Here is a 24,499-nt window from a genome sequence, read left to right as displayed (position 1 = left end):
CAAAACTGAAATACCACCTGAATACCAAAACCTAAAGAATTTAGTCTTACAGATTTAATCTTATAGTTAAATTAGTCAGCTGCTAGCTGTATATCTTTCTCTTAATCTTTTTTCACATTAAAAATGTGTATCTTTAAATCCTTCCATATCAAGAAAAATATAAATAATTCTCTCTTTTCGATCACTCTCTTTTATAGAACCCTGAACACATGTAGATATATATACATAAAGAACATTTTAAAACAGAGTTGAATAAATTTTAGAACATAAAAAAGAAAAGCCTTACTGACCGGGGTACCACTGAAAGTAAATAAAGTTTTGGCTTATTTTATAAAAGTAGTTTTATCGCTAGTTTTGTCAATTTGTCTCTCATTATCGAACAGTCCTCATAAAGATAGCTTAATTATCCTTTCTATAAATAGGACAATGCAGAGAAGGTTTTAGTGGTCAGGTATATTTTCATTACTCTATAATTCATCAACATTACAATAATTAAAAAAAGCTAAAATTTTCTGTAATTTTATTTACTGTTTTTAATTTATTTTATATAACAAAACCTTTTTTAATAAATATCATTGTTGTTTAAATACAGATTTTGTATATATGAAAAAATGTTAAAATAAATCTATAAACTGAAATTATTTTTTCCAATTGAATAAAACATACTGTTTTTGTAAGTAATATAGATCCAAAATTAATTATTTTTTAATATAATAATAACAACACTAATTTAGCTTTTCAAGCAATTGCATGTTTTCTATGATCACAATTATGACAAGTAAATGAATTTACAAGGATGAATCAGAATTAATTGCTCTGAAAAACTAACCAACAAATCACTTGCAGATGACGTATTTATTAGAAGTTGCATAGTACATTTTGCTGCCAAACTGAACAACACAGTACGGTACAGAGAGATTTGCAATACTTAAGTGCACTACACTGCGTTGCTGTTCAGGAAACATAACTAACATAACCTATGCTTCGTCCACTCCAGTCTGCTAAGTTTATGCGTCAGCTCATCCTGCTTTATTTAACAATATATTATATATTGTTGATGCTTAATGCAATGAATTCTCAACAATATATTACTTAATAACTGTTAACAGATTTATTATTTTTTACACAAATAAGTAAAATAACACATTTAATGATTTTACAGCCGTATATTTTACTGAGAAATAAACTGTTTGAATGAGTTAAAAGTAATTTGTAACCCTGAGATAACCATCACATTAATAATTTTTATTAAATTCTATAATTTACATAATGCTGTAGCATGCAACCATCAAAAGGGAATTTTATTATTCATGTATATTTATATTAGTATTTATATATATATGTATTCATCAATAGAAACAAACTGAAAATTTATAATTAAATTTAATGAGCATTAGAAAGAGATATTAGAAATAATGATAAAAGTAACTCCAATGTAGTACATCATCTTATAAATAATAAATATAACATTACAAACATTTAAAATAAAATGTATATTTTAGAAATATACATGTACATATTGTATGCATAAGACATATTGTAAAATATTCTCCTGCTTGAATGCAGGAAAATATTATACTTAAAATAAACTAACAAACTACATAACTCAGTTTGTGAGAACACTATTTTATTTGGTTGATAAAACTGATAATTAATATGCACTACGCATTTCAAAGACAAATTTGTCTTTCTCAAACTATGGAGGAAAGTACAAAGTAATATCTGCACATAAATTTCTGTAAAATAAAATCTCATATTATAAATCTTTAATTAATGACTGAGGATATATTAGACAAAATATGAAACCATTCTCAATGATAAGTCCTAACTGATTACATGATTTGTATAAAAAAAGGAGTGTGTGTGGGTGTATGTATGTATGTGTGTGTGTGTGTGTGTGTGTGAGTGCGCGTGCGCGCGCGCGCATGCATATTCTCTAGTTATAAACTATGCCTAATATGTTTTGACTTATAAAATTATTTTTCAAATCAGAAGGAAATAAAAAAATCAACGTCTTTAATACAGTACAAAACAATTCCATTTAAGATTTACAACTACCAGCAAAAAGACTAGTCAGCAATGAGAAAATGATTTTTTTTCTTACCTGGAAATCTACGTAAAAATCCAGTAGAACTCCCAAAGAATTGCCATGAAAGAGTAGGATCCATTTCATAATTATAAACAAACACCGGATCGAGGTGTTCTGACCACCGTAAAGCGTTCACCACTTGGGCTTCTATTACAAAAAAAATTAATAGCATCACTTTTGATAAAAAAATGTAAAGAACAAAGTATTAATAAACAGATTACTTTCATGAAATATTTTTATGTTTAGTTCTGTGTAAAGACAAAAGGCAAGAAATTAATGTAAATTAGGTTCAATAGTCATTAGGCAAATGAGACTGACTAATGATGATGTTAATCAAGAAAGAATTAAATGTATCTCTAATTTAACAGAAAATCCATTAGCTGATAATCAATAGTGGAACATTGCATTAAACCAGCAATAAAAAATAAAAATATGCTCTGTCCTTGGATTACATACACAGCAATTAATAATTATAAGAAAAGTTCTACATAGTAGTAGTAGTAGCAGAAGCAGTAGCATTAGTAAAAATAATAATAACCACTATTATTATTGTTATTAGTTTAATAAAAAATATAAAATATCAAAATCCACAATATACATTTAATAACAATTATGAAAATGTCAGAATTGAAATTTTTGTATAAAATTCTATTAGAAAAAAAAAAATATTTCCTATCATAGTTTTATTACACAAATGTTACTTTTCAACATGGACACAGTACAAAAAAAAAAAATAAATATATAAGAATAATTGTTTGTAAATAGAATTCATAATCAAAAAATTGATTATGTAGAGGATTGTGGAAAATAAGTGGAGAGCTTTAATTATTTCAAAAAATGTCTACTATTACTGGTGATGAATTCTTAAAATAGTATATTGCAGTGGTTCCCAAACTTTTCCGAGTTGCAGTATCCTTATTCAATTAAGATTTTTCCATGGCACCCTATCCTAAGTAAAGGTATGACTACTTGTATAAGAGTTAAAAATAAATAAAACTCGTGTATCTTCATTACTTTTTTATTTTATTAACATTAAATTAATAATTATAAATTTCTTGGTTCAATTAATTATGAAGCTTTTATAACATTCTGTGGTGCTCCTGTGAAGAAGCCTCAGCTACACAGTTTGGGAATCACTGGTATATTGTAATAATATATATTTTCACCAAATATAAATAAAAAATTATTACACCTACAATGATTAAGCTAAGTGTCCATTGGGATAAACACAAAAACATTTAAAAGTTACAGAATGGATTTCTATATTAAACTGTTGATATCATATCTTCAGTATTCAAATTATATAATTAAAATTTGGAGTTACAACTAAGCCCCATTTAAAAAATATATTAATCCTATTAAAAAAAGAAACATTAGTCAAATGACTTACATTACAAGATGTCATTCAAAGCATTCTTTAAAAACAAAACTTAACTATTTGTTATTTACCTTAGGCATATAAGGTTTTTACTAAGTAATCATAAAGATTTGGTTATAATAAGAATTGATTGAATTAAACTTTCTTTTTTAGATGAGAACTAAATTGAAAATCACCAATAGAAACCCCATTTTTAGTGATTAAATATGGTAAATCCTCATAACATAAAAAACTCAACTCTAAGGAACCCAAAAATATTTTTATGGGTAAACTGAAAGTCTGAATCCCTTATAAGTAAGTCTTGATTCATGATGTTATCATTTCTTTAGTGGTATTTTTAAATCTTAAAATATTAGCTTGTAGTAAATATAGTGGGTGAGCGACATAAAGCCGAACTGAGGAAGCTCAAACTGCAGTTATTTGAACGTCATCTCAATAGCACCACTATTGGTTGTGTATGTTACTATTCTCGTCCACTGTTGTTAGTTGTAAACTGTTCATGCTTCAGTACAGTATAGCTACATTTTTGCAATTGTGTTTTTAAATGCCTTTTTTGATCAAGTACAGGATTACAATGGCTATCAGAAGCTTATGTGTATTTTGGACCCTTTCAAGAAACGTGTTAAATACTTTCAGAAAAATTCCTGAATGCTAGTAGTCCAGCAATGAGTAACGCACAAAATTTGGTTAAAAAATGGGATATAATGGGGTCGATTCATTTGCAAAACAAAATAGGTGACTCTCTTTTAGGATTCCAGAGGACATAGCCAAAATTCCAAGAAAGATCCAAAAGTCCAAAAAGATCTGTACATAATTTACCAGAAAAAGGTGGTATGAAATACACATCTTTCCATAAGATTCTTCAAGATTTAAATTTTAAATTGTATTGTATAATGATTGTGCAACAACTTACAAGAAAAGACAAACTGAAACCTCTTAATTATTGTGATAGGCTTCTCTAAAACTTTGTTGATGGACAGCTATACTTCATGTCAGGTGAGGCATGGTTTCATTTATCTGGGCATGTTAATTTGCACAACACCAGATACTGGAAGACTGAAAATGTTTGAGCATCCAATTCATGATGAAAATTTGGTGTTTAGCGTGCTGTTTCTGGTAATCGTATAGAGGGAATAAATTTATCAATACAGAAATATACCGTACAACGTTTGAATAATTCTTCACTCAGTTAACAGATCATGAAAAAGAATAGGTTTCTTCCAGCAAGATGGAGCAACATGTCACAAATCTAACGATTTACTAGCAAGCATTCATGTGAATTTTGCAGAACGAATTGTCAGCAGAGTAGTGGCCTTCATGTTCTTCAGATTTGTTTAGTTGTGATTTTTTCTTTTGGGGAAGTTGAAGGATAAAGTTTATGAATCAAATCCCCAGAATTCATGAAATGAAGGTAAATGTGCAACACGAAATGCCACTGACAACAAATGCAGGACACTCATCGAACATCTTTTGTAAAAATATAGTAAACAAACTTTTGCAAAAATAAATACAGAATTTAATATAATTTACATTTTAATTTTTTCATCTTATTTATGAAGTATTACACATATTGTAACTATGTTTGGTTAGTGATAAGTTTGGTTTTAAATTGTTCAATAGTATTATGTATATATATAATTATTATAAATTATACTGAATATTTACTTTTTTTATTTTTATAATGAAATATATATTAAATTATTCTAATCTTTGTTTATGGCTGAGACATCCTGCTGATGGCCAAACTTATGCTATTATCTTATTTTATATGTAATCCTTCATTTTAGGTTAAACATAGGTTTAGTAATAAAACTATTTACAGTTGTTTATGCAGCAATACTGTTGTTTATTTACATAGCAAAAATACACAATTTCATGAAGTATTCTATGTAGCTTAAGGACACTTCTGAAAGAATTACAAAGATTAAATTTTACAGAGAATTGAATATGCTTAGGGACATCATAGATTTAACTTATATTACAAATTTTCTTAGGCAATTTAATACAACAATTTCAATTATGCAATGGAATAACCATCCATGTTAATACTCAATTATATTATAACAAAAAATATCACACTAAATGAGTAAACACTTTTAGTTGATCTAACATTTATCATTTTTTCTCATTTTACTGTATAACTGGCAAATAAAAAGCTTACACTGACTATTTTGAAGTAATCAAATCTTAATATAATATGCCATGAGTAAATATTTTTGTCATTATTAATAATAATGTATTATCCTGCATGAATTAAATTCATTCATTCAAAAACTTTGTACTTTTTTGAATAAAATTATTATAATATGTTGCATCAAAATGTGGAAACTTAACAACAGTAAATCTAAAAAAAATATTTCATGTGAAGTACAGTAATCTGCTCTTCTATTCTGGATTAAAGTTAGCAAAAAGGAATTATGACTAGTACTCCAGTTTTGAGGGTTAACAAGAAAAGAGATGTTACTGTTGTCTTAATAAAAAAAAAGATTCACACATAAAATACAAGATATAAAACAAAAACGCTCTAATATTACAGACAAGAGAACCCATTTCTGACAATGTGCAAAATTTTTTTTAAAAAAGTATGGTCTCATACTTAAGATGGTAAAACTATGCTTCTCAAAAATTTTAATCAGTTAAAACACAATAAAGATACAAATAGACTGCAAACAAAAACAGCAAACTACTAACTTTAATGTATCGTATATTGATCTACTGCTCTTTGATGAGTGTGAAAATTTAACAAGCTTTTTCGCTATAAGTAAAAATTTGCATATTGGGTAATTTTCTTTATATGTGTACTCTGTTTTTAAGAGGTGATTGTAAAATTTGATTCTATGTTGTATCTTGTGCTGGTATTAGTTCTTTATATCTGTGAATGAATATATATCTGGTCTGTCCAGTGTAGTATTTAGTGAAATCACCACAGCTTAATTTATATACTGTTTTTGTCATTGGGTTTTCTGTTAGTTCAATGTTATTTTGTTTTGAAAGCAAGAGAATTGCCTGCTCTTCAGAAAATGTTGATAATTTTGCTTTGATATTGGTTTATATCTGATAATGCTAGGTATTTTAGAATCTGTTCTGTATTTTATGTAGCATTTTGTTTAGGTGGATGTACAACTGAAACGGTGCCATAAATGGTTTCATAAATGGACAGATCAACATTTGAGTCTATTGCTAGAGTGAAACCATCGTCTGGGAGGCCAGATCAAATGCAAGGCATATGCATTTGATTCCGGCTATTAACCTGTTTGTTATTGAGAATGGATTTAATAGTATACTCTGGGAACCGTATTTGTGGTACTAAAAACATGCGGTGTTAGTCCAAATTGAGGAAGGCTGTTCAGAGTTATTTTCCTTAATAGGTCAATGACGGGCAGGTCTGCAGAAAGAGAGGTGTAGTCCACACCTCTCTAAAGAGCAAGGTGTGTTGTGGTGTTCCACATATTCCATGTTAGGCCCAACATTGTGGAACATCACTAAAAATGAAGTCCTGTCTGTCATGGTTCTGAAAGAAGCAGCCCTGACTGGGTTTGCTGCAGGATCATCTTGCTTCTGAAAAAGTATTAAACTGGTCGCAGCTTTGTCCCAAAAAGACCCATGTGAAGGTTTATGGTCTCAGGTGAGTGAAAGCTCAGCCCAATCTCTTTTAGGGTTGAAGATGCAGTTGTCTACACTACTAGTGTAGCGAAGAATTTAGGAATATGGATAAACAATAATGCCACATACCTGAGGCACCTGATCAAGGCATTCAGAAGGCTGGAAAAATGACTGCTGCCATCAGTTGGATAACCAATATTGGGGGTCCTCGCAAGTCTAAGTGCATGTTTATGTTGCAGACTCTCTAAAGTGAGATGAGTAGTAGAAGCTTGGTCTATCAAACTCGAAAAGGAGAGCCAAGCAATTTTGAACCATGTTCATAGGTGTAGTCTCCCTGGTTATGCTTTAGCTGCAGGACTATCTTGAGAGATGCTGCCGGAGTAGCAAACAAGGTTAGTACAAAGTTCAACAAAGCAAACAAAGTTCAAACACACTCCTTGTTTGAAGACGGGGTCAACATACCAGGGTATAAGCAAAGCAGAAGTATCTCTCCTCCGAGGTTGACAGGAGAGATAGGATCAGTTATATCCCCATAAGGGTCATGGACCTGTACACAGATCTTGCTCCTAGGAATGGCTTCATTCAAAGCAAGGGGAATTGAGGTATGAGAGTTCCTCAGTCATGTAAGCTTTAAAAAACATCTATGCATGTGGGCACTAAGACTCTCAGCCAAATGTGACCATTGTGGGGCAATGCAGAGCACACTGTGTTTGCATAAGACAAGTTTATGCAGCATAGGGAAGTGTGCCTAAGAGAATTTGGAATGCAATTCCTTAAAACATCACAAGGACAATGCTGCAGAACAAGTGAGCATAGAACATGTGTGTTAACGTTTTTTTTGTTTGCTGGCAAACCAAGGTACCTGTTGATTTTAAGGGTTGCATTTGTATTAAAAACAATTTCAACCACAAGGGGGAGTTAAAAAAAAGAGAAAATAGAACTCTTTCATAGAGTTGTTTAGTATAGTTGGCTGAATATATTCTATTCTGATTTATTATTATTGTAAATAAAAAATTGACTAGTTGAAATAAAAAAAGGACTGGTTCCATTTTAAAAAAAATATTTTCCCATAATAAAAATGTTATGAATAGAAAATATAAGTGATTACCAGTGTCTGACATGGATTCAGGTAGTAAAACAGTACTGAAGGAAGTGTTTACAGCTTGGTGGTCAAAATGTCTATTAGTTACTAAACTGACTTCATGATCTGATACTACTGATCCATCATCAGTCATTTCATTTAATCTTCTGCTATTGTAGTATCTTGCTGTACCACCTTCGGCTTTTTGTGACAATGCTGCTTGTTCAGCAGAATCCATAATTCTCTGTAAAAAAAAAAAATAAAAAATAAAAACAATAAGTAAATGTTTCAATAAAAACAGAATAGTCAGATTAATAAAAATCTTAAAATTTAGCCGATTAGAACTTGTGTAAAATTTAATTTGAAAAATAATGTATAAAATAAAAATTATTACGGGACAAATCTTTATACATCTTTTATGACTTTCGAGATGTATTATTACACAATTTTGAAAATAAGATGAACTGATAAATATGAAATGAATAGGCGAAGATAAAAGTTTGCAGCAGAATCTAAAAAAATAAGCCAATTGGACATAGGGACTGAGAATTTAACCTTCTGGTGGGTGCGCCGTGGCAAATTTTACAAAAGTGATGATTTATTGTGTGGGCAAACAGATTCTGTGAATTTAGAAAGCCAGTTGATACACATATTCCTTTCTCTTATCTTCCCCAATCACCCTTGCATGAACATACTCCCCTCCACACCACTCCTCAATACTCAGATACATACTTCCAGAAGCGTGTTAATGACTGTTGTACTATTTAGAACGCACACCTACTCATGTGACATTTTTTGCTTAGATTTTTTTCAGTATATTTTACTGTTTTATTGTTAGTTTATGTTCTACTGCTATGGCTAGAGGTATATTAAATTTAAGCGATATCTCATGCGTTCTTCAAGAGCTTTCATAAGATGACGATGCATATTGTGATAATAATCACTTTCTTGAAAGTGACAGAGATCTAAGCGTCTAAGCGATGAACATATCGAATACGATAAACACTCAGATGATAGCGAGTTAGAAGTTGAAACTAAGAATCAAGAGTTTCATGTTGAGACGAAGTTGAAGAATTTATACTCGGAAAAGACTTGGAAACCGCTTGGTGCACAATGAAAGTAGAAGACAAATTCAAAACACACTGTAAAAATATAGTCAAAGAGTTCTTGGACTAAAACTGAGATCTTGGGGTATAAAACCTGAAGAAGTAGTTTTGAAAATAATGGATATGAATATGATAGACAACATTATGAAATATACTAAAATGTACATTACTCAGATTTTTTAAAATTATCAAAGAGAGAGATTGTTTATTGACTAATCATAATGAAATGCTTGCCTTGTCGGGTCTTCTTTATTTGATCGGTCTAGGTAACCACACAAATGTGGAAGAAATCTGGGCAAGTGATGCAACAGATGTAAAGGTGTAAATAGCTGCAATGAGCTAAAAAAGTTTCTTGTTTTTGCTCTGTTACTTCAGATTTGACGAACGGGGTACAATAAATGAGTGTGTTGTAAGGTAGATAAACTTGCTACAATTAGATCTATTTTGGACCCGTTTGTAAGAAATTGTATTAATAGTTACAACACTACTGAGCTGGTTACTATTGATGAAATGTTGCATCCCTTTAAAGATCGGTGTTCCTTTGTGCAGTACATGTCATCCAAGTTGGCCGAATATGGCCTGAAAATGATTGCATTGTGCGAGGCACAAACATTTTTTTGTAGTAAAAAAGAGATCTACTGTGGAGGCAGCCACCAGGACCTTATCTAGTTGACAATATCCCAAGTGAGATTGTAAAAAGGATTGTCATTCCAATCGAAAAGTCTAATAAAAATTTGATACGTTAATAATGGAATGGAATGGAATGCAAAGTTGGCAGGAGTTTATTACTCCCTACTCCGTTAATAACCAGTGCACCAGTCTCTTGATGAGAATACGTTAAAAAATCGGATGTGGGCACCATATGACTTCCTTGTACGCCTATTAAATTACATTACACATTTTTTTGAAATGAAAAGTACATAAAATTTTATTTCATTGATAACTTCTGATATTTTTTCATATTTTTTTTTTATTGTTATTTAATTATTATTTATATTACATTTTTTTCAGTCAGAGGTTAATAATAATTATTAATAAATCAATATATTTACATTAAAAAAAAAGTTAAAAAAAGGAAATGAAGTCTGATTTGAATCGATGATCCTTCACCCTCTAAGGTCCCAGATATTTTATTAATTAAAATTTTATTTGGCTACAACTCTGGAAACAAAGAAAATAAGTACCACTTATGATATGTCGTTGAAAAGCTCTCGATGAGAGCTTATTACTGTCTACTGGTTAAGTAAAGGTTTTTGGACACTTTTGGTTCAGTCGATTGCAATCAGAAGAGGAGGTGCACAACTAGATGTGTTAACAGTTCTAAATCAAAAATTTCAACATCCTACGGCCAATCGTTTTTGAGTTATATCAGATACACACGTCACGCCGAAACTAGTCAAAATGGATATTTTCGTTGAAATTTGAAAAACGAAATTTTTCGCGATCACAATACTTCCTTTACTTCGTACAAGTAAGTAAAAAAGGAATAACAACGATCGGCACATTGAAGAAGAACAAGGCACAAACATATGTCTCGATCATTTCAACCAAACAAAGCAAAGGAGATAGGCAGTTCGGAGTTTGCCTTTCGGGATGACAAAATGATGATGTCCCGAAGAAAATCAAAGCAGTCACCTCCTCAGTGTCTTCAGTGTATGACATTAAGGCCACGATCAAACCGAAAGTCATATTAGATTATAATACGACAAAAGGAGAAGTTATCGCATGCGATGAAATGTGTGCTGCTTATTCCGTATCGTGAGTAACAAGACGCTGGCCTTTTGTAATATTTTACGTACTAATGAATCTAACAAGCATAAATGCTAGAGATCTCCTCTTTTTCAGAAATCCACAAATTCACGGCGAAGAAATATTTTTCAGAAAAATCTTGCTATAGACGTAATGAAAGGACACCTAACTGAACGAGCTTAAATCAAATCGCTACCTCGAGATATCTCTGTATATTTAGAGCGCTGTCGACGAGAAAGTGAGCAGGAAGCTTCAATTCCTAACGAACCTCCAAAAAAGAGAAAAAACTGCTGGATGTGCGATAAGAAGATAAACTCGACAGCCTCCATGAAGTATGACAAGTGTTCTCGTTTTATTTGCAAACAACATGGAAAGAAGCAAACTTTGTTTGATGTGCAGCGAAGAAAATAAATTAGATCAATAAAAGACAATTTGACAACTCTTACCGTAAATCATATTTTTTTATCTTAAATAATTAAATTTTACATATAAGTAAATTTTGATTTAAATAAATCGTATAATTAAATACCTTTCTTATTTTTTCGGTTTTTCAACAACTATTTTACTTACCGTAAAAAAATAGTATCGTTAAGATAATATTATATATTAAAACCAAAGTATTTGATGATAAATCATGTAATAATAACTTATTAAACAAATCAACACGATTATATGTTGATAACAATAGGTTTTAACAATTGTAGTAAAAAGTATAACGCGCGCTTGCTCATGTGACTCCATGAGGGGCGCCTGTCAGAATATTAAAAATAAAACGAATAAAATATACACAAATGTATCAAGATGCATTTACATCAATAAAAGAATAGAACAGAAAGAAAGAGGCGGGGAAATAGTATTAAAGCACTCAAATCACTGTTGATTAAAATAAAATTCATACAGTAAAATATAATTTATAGCGATATCCAAGGAACAGGCGATTTTAGGTCATTATAACCGATGTTTAGGTAGCTTAGTGTGGTACTAAATATGCCATCTACACGGTAATACAGTTAAATAATAATCATTAAAAATAATTATTTATTTCCGTAATAAAATAATATTAAAAAAAAATATATATGCAATAATAAATACAAATACGAAAGAGTGAAAGAAGGTAGAGAAAAATTGTAAAAATTACTTTTTACAAAAAGTTTGTTATTTATTTTGCTTTGTTTCGAACATTTCGTGTTGTAATACGGTTTTTAAAGGTTCATTTCTAAATCAAACCAAACACTTTCTTTCCTCATTAGCGATTTCAGTAAAACTGAGAAATCGGCAAATGGTTTTCATTGTTAAAACTTCTGGAAGATTTGGCGGGTTGATGTCTTCATCGTTGTCATTATCTACGTCCCCGTCTGTTTCTGCTAGTACTGAAGTTACTATATCAGCATCTGTTACAGTTTCACGCGTTTCTACGTCTTTGTCAACCTCTTGATATTCTTCAAAGAATGCATTTGACAACGATCGGTTTTGCAGACTGATTGCCCCGTTCCGCTAAAGATTCTTCTTCGGATGCAACATCAGTAACTTCGCCATTCTGTGGTAAAAATCCTGCATATCGAAAGCGATTTTTACAGTCGGGAAGAAACCTTATTCCATGATCTTTCTAGCATAATTATAGCATCCAGGATAGTTATCTGTGTTTCCTTTTTTTGATCTAAATCCTGTATCGCTTGTAAAATTAGGTGTTTTTTTGTAGTGGACGTTTACCGACTTCTAAGGGCTATAAGACTGCTGTTGTTTTCGGTGGTAAGAAGACTAACTTTAAACACGAAAGATTTTCAACGTGCGGATGAGCAGCAGTATTTTGTTATTTTCAATATTTAATTCACGGTCCCATTTACGTAACCGAAACGTAAAGATATCACTGGTCATCCGAGCTTTCTTGTTACTTTCGTATATAACAGGAAGCGATTTTAAACTTTTAAAACGTCGGGGTTTAGCACGTTTCTCTGTTTTAATTTTGGCCAAATGATCAAATGCTATTTTGCTGACACACCGGTTGAAGCTGCTGCAGCCTCACCGCTTATTTTTCCCGACACAATATCGTGACACTGACGAAACCGTTGTATCCAAGGTGAAGTTATTTCACGTGGTTTACCGAATTTTTCAGAAAAATCGTTCGCCTTAGTCGCAATATAGGGCCGCTAATAGTGACATCACTAGCTTTCTGGTATTTAACAGCGCTTGATCTACATCATTATGTTGACCAGACCGTAATTTTTTTGATTTCATAGAATTTCTTTCAAAACTTTGCTTACTTTTTTCACGGTTCTTCCATATCACCGATCAATGTCAAACGACCTACGTCTAATTCTTGGGCAATGTCCGTATTAGTTTTACCATTCTCTAACCGCCAGATAATGTGCGTCTTTTCCTCTACGGTGAATGTTTTTTCGCGAAGTTATAATTAAATCGCTATAAAATGAATTACACAGGATACGTAAAATGAAATACTGTACCCGCACGATATGATGCGCTCACAGCAAAAGATTAACAACAACTGAGTGTGGCCGCTTCAGTTTACAATAATTTGGCACAGCAAGAAGATAAGAAAAACAAGAACTATAGTACTAATGCAGGTAAAAAGGAAAAGGTGACTCGTTTTAACCGTCAAAATATTTCTGTAGCTACAATGTAGGTACACAACGTTACTGATGAGTCGCTTCTGTCCTTCATTATAAACGATAAAATGTTGCGTTGCAGTAGAAAAAATAAGTCGTAATAACCGATATGTCACTACAACCGATTTATGTATTAACAGCACACCAAACCAATCAAGAGACTAGTTTTTGGTCGCTATATCCACTATGTCATTATATCCGATGTCACTATAAACGATACTTACTGTATTTGGTAATGACTTCCTCGCTTTTACAAAGAGCTGAAAGTTTACAACGTTTCAACTAATTAAATTAAAAATTTGTTATACTTATAGCCTAAATCTAATTATTTATTTATTTACTTTCAAATCAAATATATATATATATATTTGATTTGAATTATATATATAATTACTTTAAAAAAAACTCTTTTAAATCTACCCACTATCCCAACATAAGGATTGAAAATTATTTAAACACGATTTTATCTCAATTTTATCAAACACTCGGGCCCGTTGGTATAATTATACAATAAAAAATTAAAATATAAAACCCACTTACCAACAATCTTTTAATGCGCCCTAACGGTTTCGGAAACGAATTCCATCGATTTTATCCCGCTTAGAAAACAAAAAATTTTAATCAGTTTGAACAGTAAAATATCTATAAAACTCCTATTTTTTTGGGGGTCGTTGCATATCTAGAAATACGATACGGGGTTTAATTTCCGTTTCCACCCTGTTAACCCTGTGATCTTATAAACTTCATAATTTATACTCAATTTTTTTATACTTACAGGTTATTTTCAAAAATATTTGAAAAATTGAAACATTTTGTAGTCGATTACAGTATACTTTATTTTAGGAAGAAAGTTTGAAAACTTACCTCGGTCTGAGTTAGCTTACACTGTACGTTAAGCTTCTTAAGAGACTGCTGCCGGGAAAGCTGAGTGTTTTGGTGGCGATGGATGTAACGTAGGTGTTTTGATTAGGTTCTGAAGGATCTTTATTATGTACGCTGTATTCGCAGAGGATTTTCGGTTTAAGTTATGTTTCTTCATTTAGAATGTTGTTTCTAGGTGTTACTGCGTGTCTATATATTTTAATTCGCTCAAGCGAATCTGCTTTGAACCTTTTTTTGTTTACGTTTAAGATTTGCATGTTGTTTTTGTTATTTGTACATGTGCGTCTTGTTGCAGCGAGGTGGCTTGTAAATATGGACTCAGTGGAGGAGGCGTTTATACATTCTTTATATGTATGCCGGTTTGTAAAAGCTTCCTGTTTGTATCATAGAGCTCGATGGGAGCTCCTACCCCAGCCTCCTTACTGCCCTGACCTCGTTCCTTTGGATATTTATCTGTTTAGTCTGATGAGAGAAGCTTTGAGCGGCATCAAGTTCAACGACGATGAAGAGGTAAAGAAAAACGTACAAAACCGGCTTTGAGATCAAGGTAAGCAATTCTTTACCGAGCAGATAAGAGGACTCGTAAAAGGTTGGAACAAGTGTAGAGAAATTGGTGAGAATCAATTGAAAAGTAGAAAAAAAATTGTATTTAATAAACCGTTTTTTCTTTACAGCTATTTGTCTGTTTAATTATTGAATGACCCTCTTAGGACAAACACAATTTTTTTTTTAAATATAAAGAACATGTAAGAAAGACTTGTTGCATTCGACGACTTGTTGCAACGATAATGGTTTTTCAAAACATAATTCAAATACTTGTGCGTATTCAACGGCACAAAACTCCATAGCACTCGCTAAGAAGCTTAACAGAGAGTAAAAGCTAGCTCAGACGGGTAAAGTTTTTATAATTTTCTTACAAAAATATATTGTTCATTTTATAAGATATTTTTAATCTTTCTGTAAAAAATTTCACGATTGTAGATTAAATTGGTCCTAGGGTATAAAACAAAATATATGAAATAAATGGAAATACATTGACACATGTGCAGAGATTATTACACTGAGAACTTTAATACAAAAATCCAAGCAGGTAGTATTTTTTTATATCAATAGCAATGCTTTAATTTTAATACGTAAAATTATCATCAGAGACAAAAAAATGGATAAATTTACAGAAACTTATGTAAATTTACGGATGTCTTGATGTTTAAAAATTACCCTAATTGAGTTATGCCCGTTCATCAAACTAAATTTCACGAATCAACCGATATACTTTTCAATTAAATTACTTTTTAGAAAAAACCGCTTATTTATTTTAATAAAACTCTGGTCAATCTCTTTTCTTGTAGAAGAGGTTCAAATGTTCCACAACTTCATCGCATACAAACGCTAACGACAAAACTACTTTCACTAAACCGCACGATAATATCCAAACGTGAACTATCTTTCACGGTACTTAAACGTATACAAACATAATATTTCATCATAAAAATTGCTTTTCTGGTCAACTTGCAATATCAGTTTTTGTTAATATATTTTAACGCGTTTTAAGATATTAAACAAAGCTAATTTTTTTAAATTGAATATATATACGAAGCCTTCTTTAGTTGAGGAAAGTACGGGCATTTAAATTACTGTTTAATTAAGATCTAATAGATAGTTTATATACTGTCATAAACAAATTATCCCTATCGTAAACCTTTCTTCATTTTAAATTTTGTTAATCCCATAAAAATTTTGATAAAGTAATAAATACCCTATAAAACTATCGCGTAATAAAAGTGTAAGTAGAAATTTAAGTCGAACAATTTTAATTTTAGTTTTAACGGTAAACAATGAACGGCTTAAAGACAAAAGTTAACAGAATAAAGAGAAATGCTACAGGCATTTTAAAGTACTGCGGTCGCTTCGTATAGTGAAGCAGAGTCTAATGTTCGTTATGGATATAGCCACTACTATTTGACCAAACTTTGACAGACAAAGACCTCCACCCGCCGCACTATACTGCATACAAATCAAACGGCAGCACAGGAAGAATGATGTAGATGAATACTAAGGGGGTGTGGATAGAACAACTTCAATCCTTATCCCTTACCGGCTCAACAAAGGCTTTCAAATTGACGAACTAGTCTACAGCCAAATTCAAATGAGGTGTTGAAGGCAGATTATTTTCTTTTTACCGTTTTTTATACGCAAAAGACTTCTCAGACAATAATTAATCGATATCTTTTTTTATAACTCATCGCTAACCCCCAAACGTAGTAGTAATCAGGAGACTGTAAATATTTTGTTAAATTACAACCTTTACAGTCCAATTAAAACCATTAAACAATTATGCAAGTATATTTACGAGAAAATATTCAAGAAAATCTGTTCAAAAATAAAAATATTTACTTTAGAGGATATATAAATTTCCTTTTAAATTTATTTTAATTAGTAATCATCAGGGATCATTCTTTTTCATTATAAAATATATATATATATATTAAAAGCCAGTAGACTGATGCTCTCCAAAGCAATGGATATTTTAACAGAATTTGTTAATAAATTAATTTTTAATTAATTTAAAATGAAATATCTGAGATATTCTGGAAGCAATTTTAATATCAAATACAGCTTAGTTGAATCTCAGCCAGTAGATAACTATTATACCTAATCGTGTAATTAGTAAACTTACATGTTTTCATTCCTGGATCGTGAGATTAGAACGGTCGATAAATAAAAATAACGACTGAATCGATATGAAAAAAATAAAAATCGATATTTTGAAAAAAATATCAAGAGCTGTTCGTGGGAAGACAAATTAAAACACCTATGAAAACATATATGTAATAATTAATTTTCATAAATAATAGCTATATTTAATAACTTATCGTTTGAATTACGTCGATATTTTAAGCTAAATGAACTGTAATTTATTGATATTCTTGTAATCTGTTAATAGTTAATGTATTTTTAAAAAGATTTATTTCTAACAAATAATTTTAAGCATCATTGAATACGGTTAGCAATCAAGTAAATAGTTGCATCCTAGCAGTGGCATTTCATATTGCTGTTAATGTACCGTGTGTCCCACAAAGAGGTACACATTTCTGCTTTAGTATCAGTCGCTCATTCCCCCGCTGAATCTATTGAAACTTTACAGACCTTTTAAAGAAGGTTCTAAAAATCTTCTATTAAAATTTTAACCTTTCAGGATTTATAGAAAAAAATGGCGGCTTTCAAATAAAAACATCGATTTCAGATAAACCACATTTTCTATTCGTTGTAAAATAGCAGGTAAAATGATTGAAAACAGACGATAATTAGAACGGGAATAAATAAAAACAGTTAGTAATTAGTCACGGTTACGATTAATTATTAATTTGTTTTCATTCAATTTGAAGAGCTGTTTAACAATACCCCATCTGTTTTTAATAATTTTTACCGGCTATTTTGTAACGAATAAAAAAATGTGGTTTATCTGGAATCGATGTTTTTATTTGAAAGCGTCATTTTATTTATATAAATCCTAGAAGGTTGACATTTTCACAGAACATTTTTAGAATCTTTGTTAAAAAGTCTAAAGTTTCATTAGAATTGGTGGGAGAATGGGCAAGCGATACTAAATTAAAAGCGTATACCTCTTCACGGGACACTATTTGCTAATTCAATGTATTATTCGTTTACTGTATCCGTGTTTTGTTTTACAGCTATTTTGTAATGAACTAGTTACTGCAGAAACGGTTGGCGATATAAATGGTTGCGATTGATCAGTAGTATTTTATATTGAAAAAAGTAATAATAATTTTAAATCTTTCGAATAGTTTATTTTGTAGTTTTTTTTTATATTTAATATCTTCATAGCCGTAATAAGAAAGAGAGTCCGACAAGGATGTTCCCAATCTCCGTTACTTTTTAATCTTTACATGGAACTAGCGGTTAATGATGTTAAAGAACAATTTAGATTCGGAGTAACAGTACAAGGTGAAAAGATAAAGATGCTACGATTTGCTGATGATATAGTAATTCTAGCCGAGAGTAAAAAGGATTTAGAAGAAACAATGAACGGCATAGATGAAGTCCTACGCAAGAACTATCGCATGAAAATAAACAAGAAGAAAACAAAAGTAATGAAATGTAGTAGAAATAACAAAGATGGTCCATCTTTGTCCATCTTCAGCGGTCCGCTGAATGTGAAAATAGGAGGAGAAAAGATTACGGAGGTAGAAGAATTTTGTTATTTGGGAAGTAGAATTACTAAAGATGGACGAAGCAGGAGCGATATAAAATGCCGAATAGCACAAGCTAAACGAGCCTTCAGTAAGAAATATAATTTGTTTACATCAAAAATTAATTTAAATGTCAGGAAAAGATTTTTGAAAGTGTATGTTTGGAGCGTCGCTTTATATGGAAGTGAAACTTCGACGATCGGAGTATCTGAGAAGAAAAGATTAGAAGCTTTTGAAATGCGGTGCTATAGGAGAATGTTAAAAATCAGACGGGTGGATAAAGTGACAAATGAAGAGGTATTGCGGCAAATAGATGAAGAAAGAAGCTTTTGGAAAAATATAGTTAAAAGAAGAGACAGACTTATAGGCCACATACTAAGGCATCCTGGAATAGTCGCTTTAATTTTGGAAGGACAGGTAGAAGGGAAAAATTGTGTAGGCAGGCCACGTTTGGAATATGTAAAACAAATTGTTAGGGATGTAGGATGTAGAGGGTATACTGAAATGAAACGACTAGCACTAGATAGGGAATCTTGGAGAGCTGCATCAAACCAGTCAAATGACTGAAGACAAAAAAATACAAAAAAAAAAAAATAAAATAATGTTAATCACGCCACTGTAATGTATTAAGTAGCACAACTACCCCCAAATTCCTTAAGTGATTTATATGATTTATATTTATTTGCCACACAAATAAAATTTTTATTTACTGCCGACTTAAGCAAATAGTCAAATAGTTTTGGCTATTCGTAGTAATGTCCACGGAATTTACGATTCGATCGGTTGAATCGTGTAATAACATAAGTTTAGAATGTAACAAATAAAAAATGAGGTAAATCTGTAATTTAGGTAGAAAAAAGTAGTAACTTCTGTTATTAAAGCCTAATATTTGTTATCATAATAATACTGCATAAAAACTGTACTAAGTAATGAGCGTTCTGTATTAAAATAAGAGGTGTAGAATTGATCTTCAGTGAATAACAACAATACATAAAAATCAACCGTTCAAAACTATATGCGTAATTCAGCAGTTTGATATAATGGCCGTGATAGTAAACAGTTTACGAGAAGTAATAAACTTTTTTACAACTAAAGCTATGAAAGGGAATGCGCTGGCTATGTTGATATTCGCAGTTACAACGATAACTATATCGGTACCGAAAAAGGACGAACCTTAAAGAAATGTTTCTAGCAAGTCTTACTTTTGTTGCGAATAAATTACCCCAGCCGCTAAATTAAAACAGCTAAGACGAACTTCAAGATTTTTCTCTTATGCGTACTATCTTACATAAATTTCTTTTTAATTAAATGAATTAATAGGAATAGTATATGATAATTTTCTTTTTAAAAGCGTGCCTTCTGGTGGAAAAGAATCATTTTAAGCACAAAAAGAAAAAAGTATGTGCCACTATGAATTATAAAAATTTAATTTTACTCGAGTTTTTTTTTAAGTATATCTTAATTTAATTAATTCTTCTATTGATTTTCAAACTTATTTGAAAAATTACACAAGAATTTATTCAAAAGCTGTCAAATTAGTAATTATATACGATTAGGGACTCACCACCGACTTTGATGAAATTTTGAATATATCTTATTTAGGCCACTTACTTATAGGCCACATACTAAGGCATCCTGGAATAGTCGCTTTAATATTGGAAGGACAGGTAGAAGGGAAAAATTGTGTAGGCAGGCCACGTTCGGAGTATGTAAAACAAATTGTTGGGGATGTAGGATGTAGAGGGTATACTGAAATGAAACGACTAGCACTAGATAGGGAATCTTGGAGAGCTGCATCAAACCAGTCAAATGACTGAAGACAAAAAAAAAAAATCTTATTTAGGACCTAAGTTAATCGTTTCGATTGAAATTATTCGTTGGAAACGCCTTTCACCCGATTTACGTCCCTCGTAAGTTACAGAGCACCATCACCAAAAATTTCGTAATTCGCCAGTGTACAAATGTATATACTAAATGACACGTTTAGTCGAGACTTGTTTAAATGGAGTCGACTCGAAGTATTATTGTTTTTTAAAAATTACAATTCACGGTCAGCCGTACGAAAACGAAATAAAATGTTTACATTTGATATCGCATATTGTTTAACCTTGTCTTGGGTATTTATTTTTATCGTTAACACGTATTAGGTCATTCTTTTTAATACTTATGTATTTTTAAATCGGTTAACAAATTTCGACAATTAATTGTGATTAAAGACCGATTATAATGTTCTGATTCATACAGAAATCTTTTCCTTTACATTTAAACCTCCTTAATCGATATTTTTATACTCAGTTATTATATTGTAGTTATAATATAGGCTTTGGCTGATCTTATACAAACTTTAGTATTTCTTAACACATTTAGTCAGCTACTTTGTTTCGCTAAAACTGGACGCGTCGTAAAGTTTACAAATTCATTATTAATTTTCGACTGTGATTTCCAATACCGCACAGCAAGTTTATCGCATATACTGCTATTTAAATATTGTTTAATCCGTATATTTAGTTTCGTTTTCAATTTATTTTTACCCGAATGAGTTCGGCTGGCAGAAACGCCCATAAAAAAGGAAAGCCGATTACACGAGTCGGGGAAAAGTTAACTGTAGCTAATGTTTATGATTATTTCTTTTAAAACAAACTGCTGAGGACAGTATTAATTCTATAGTTCAGAAAACTTGTGAGGCGATTAAATCAGCTGAGCTACTGTGTTTAGAATTCTAAACGAGCGAAAAACGAACAGGGTAATCGTGCCGCGAAAAACAAGATAAAATCTACCTATATATAAAAAATTAGTTGATTCCTTTAAAATGCAAGATTAAGGACTCCGTAGGTGTAAAAAAAAACTAATACGGCAAAAAGTTTCTATTTATTGCAAGGGTGGTTTTTATGTTTTTTTTTTCGATGTGACTGCTCATGCGGCAGTAAACGGCACATTTCTATTGCACAAATTCGATAACATTACTTTTTTGAAATAGCCAAAATATTCATTTTTCAGTTATTTATCGATATGCCAAGTAAATTGTCGATCGTTATTTAAAGTTATCGGTTTTAAAAGATTTTTAAATTTCTGTTTTTTTGAAAAATAATTTTTAAATGAATATCATATAAAAATGAAATTCAGGATGATGATAAATCTCGATTTTTAGGAACTTTTTACAACCTTTCTACACCCATTATTAAGGCCGTAAACCGCGAAATTTTACTGCGCAAATGCTATTTAGTACAGAGTTTTTAAAAATTGAAGAGTGTTCCTCTTGAAAATATCTATTAGATGCGCTTTTGGTTCCATAAGTTGCGGATCGATAAATAGAGCTGTAGGCAAAAAATCACTACAATAAGTTCATCGCGGCGAAATGTTAATAAAACATTAAACTATTTTACGACAGAATATTTTGTGATCATTTAGAATCAAAAAAATAATATCAGTAAAATGCGTTAATTAATTGAAATCGAAAACAACTAAGTATATAACCTTTCTTTTTCCTGTTTAGCCTCCGGTAATTACCGTTCAGATAATACTTCAGAGGATGAATGAGGATTATATGTACGAGTGTAAATGAAGTACTTCATTTACACTCACTCTACAAGACTACAGTCTTGTAGTATCAGTTCGACCGTTCCTGAGATGTGTGGTTAATTGAAACCCGACCACCACAGAACACCGGTATCCACGATCTAGTATTCAAATCCGTTTAAAAATAATTGACCTACGCTGGAACTCTCGACTTCCAAATCAGCTTCGGGATGACGCGTTCACCACTAGACCAACCCGGTGGGCTAAGTATGAACAACTAAAAACAATCAAAACCACGTTATATACCGTGAAAATAATTTGTGTCTAGTTCTTCTTTAAGGTGCTAAATTTTAGTTGTGCTTAGTTCTTTTTCAAAGTGCTAAACCTTAACTGTGTTTGGTAATTTTACTGTGATAGTTTGAATTATATCAACATTCAAAATCATGAAATTGAGGCGTGTGAAAAAAAATCGTCATTGCGGAAACATATGAAGTGTTTGCGTTTATCCAAAAACATGAGATGTCTTCTTACAAACGATCCTAACGTGCAAGTATTTTTATTGATTTTACTTCTAATTGGATCGCCTTGCCACCCTTTAATGTAAATCCTGTTACATTAAACATCAGTTTGGGAACTTTTGTATCAAATCTGGATTTATTAATAAAGTCTGTTTATTTGGACTTTGAATTAAAATTTCGAGATGAAAACTGGCTTTGTAAAAGCTGTATTTTTAGCGTCTACAAACACAGCCGCAGATTAAATTAATGAAAGATTTTTAAATTTACTTCCCGAAGTGTTTCGGTGAAAAAGTCTATAGATATTGTGATGAGTGATGAAAATGCGGTTAACTACCCAACCGAAGTATTAAACAGCATCTTACCTGTTGGAATGCCATCCAAAAATTTATTATTGAAAGAATATGCGGTTGTTATGCTTTTACGTAACTTTGTATACATCAAAGTCACGAGGTGTGTGATAAAAGTAATGAGACTGACTTTTTACTTACCAAAGTTTTTACTTTTTTCAAACAACAATATTATCCCCTTCAAAGTAGTTCCCTTGGGCAGCTATACACCGGCGGAGTCGTTCCCACTCCTGGTAGCAGCGCTGGAAGGCTTCAACTGGTAGGGCTTTTAACTGGTCGGTCACAGTCTTTTGAATGTTCTCCAAAGTTCCAAAATGACGTCTTTTTAAGACGTGTTTCAATTTAAGGAAAAGGAAAAAGTCACAAGGACTCAAGTCTGATGAATAGGTGGGTTGAGATACCGTAGGAATGCGTTTTGAGGTCAAAAATTCCCTGATGGAAATGGCCGTGTGATACGGGGCACTGTCATGATGAAGCATCCACTTATCTGCAGTGTCTGGTCTCACGCGAATCACTATTTTCCTGAGCCTTTCAAGGACATCTTTGTAAAAAAACTTGGTTGACAGTTTGTCCTGGAGGAACAAATTCTTTATGCACGATACCCCTACTGTCAAAAAAGCAAATCGGCACGGTTTTGATCTTTGATTTGCTTATTCGACTTTTTTTTCGGTCGAGGAGATGACGGGGTGTGCCACTCTTCGCTTTGCCGCTTTTTTCAGAATCGTACTCAAATATTGGTATCCAGGGTTCATCACCTGTGATCACACGATTGAAGAATTCTTGGACATTGCCAATCCTTTCAAGAAGATCAACGCACACGTTTCCTTCGATCGTCCTTCTGTTCCGTTGTGAGGTTTTTCGGCACCAATGTCGCATGTCGAAATCGTCTGTTGAACTTTAATGTACGGTAAAAGTGTTTAAATTTAACTGTTCACTCATCATCCTTATTGTTAAACGACGGTCTGATCTCATAAGAATCCTCAACACGCTCAACGTTTTCGTCAGATTTTGAAGTTGAAGGTGACCCTGAGCGAGGTTGATCTTTAACGTGTTCTCGGCCTTCCAAAAATGATCTGTGCCGACGGAAAACTTTTGCTCTTGATAAGCAATGTTCCCGTAGGCCTATTTAAACTTTTCAAAGGACACACTCGCGGATTCCTCAAGTTTAACACAAAACTTGATCGCACAACGTCGCTCTAAATTCCGATGCTCCATTTTCGTAACACACAACAAAAACACAACTTCACTGATGGCGCTGTCAAAAATAATGTGTTGGCTGAACGAAGTTAAAACTCGTACCGAGCATGTGGAAGGGATGAACGAACCGGTCTAGCACAGACCGGTAGACACGGCGTTGCCAGATCGCTCGCAGTGTTACCAATCTCATTACTTTTC

General features: G+C 31.8%; 1 protein-coding gene across 1 annotated transcript in view; it reads right to left on the bottom strand.

The window, feature by feature from the left end:
- Positions 1–24,499, bottom strand: part of stol (voltage-dependent calcium channel subunit stolid) — a 258,682-nt gene that overhangs the window by 147,614 nt on the left and 86,569 nt on the right. Inside the window, exons 4-5 of the mRNA XM_075358772.1 lie at positions 8,179–8,395; positions 2,105–2,236 (exon numbers count right to left, since the gene is read on the bottom strand). Of these exons, the coding sequence (XP_075214887.1) occupies positions 2,105–2,236; positions 8,179–8,395 (349 nt within the window). The remainder of the gene's footprint in view (positions 1–2,104; positions 2,237–8,178; positions 8,396–24,499) is intronic.

The sequence above is a fragment of the Lycorma delicatula genome, chromosome 3 (genome assembly GCF_047948215.1).
Source record: "Lycorma delicatula isolate Av1 chromosome 3, ASM4794821v1, whole genome shotgun sequence".
Lineage (NCBI taxonomy): Eukaryota > Metazoa > Arthropoda > Insecta > Hemiptera > Fulgoridae > Lycorma > Lycorma delicatula.
This window is presented reverse-complemented; position numbering and strand designations above follow the sequence as displayed.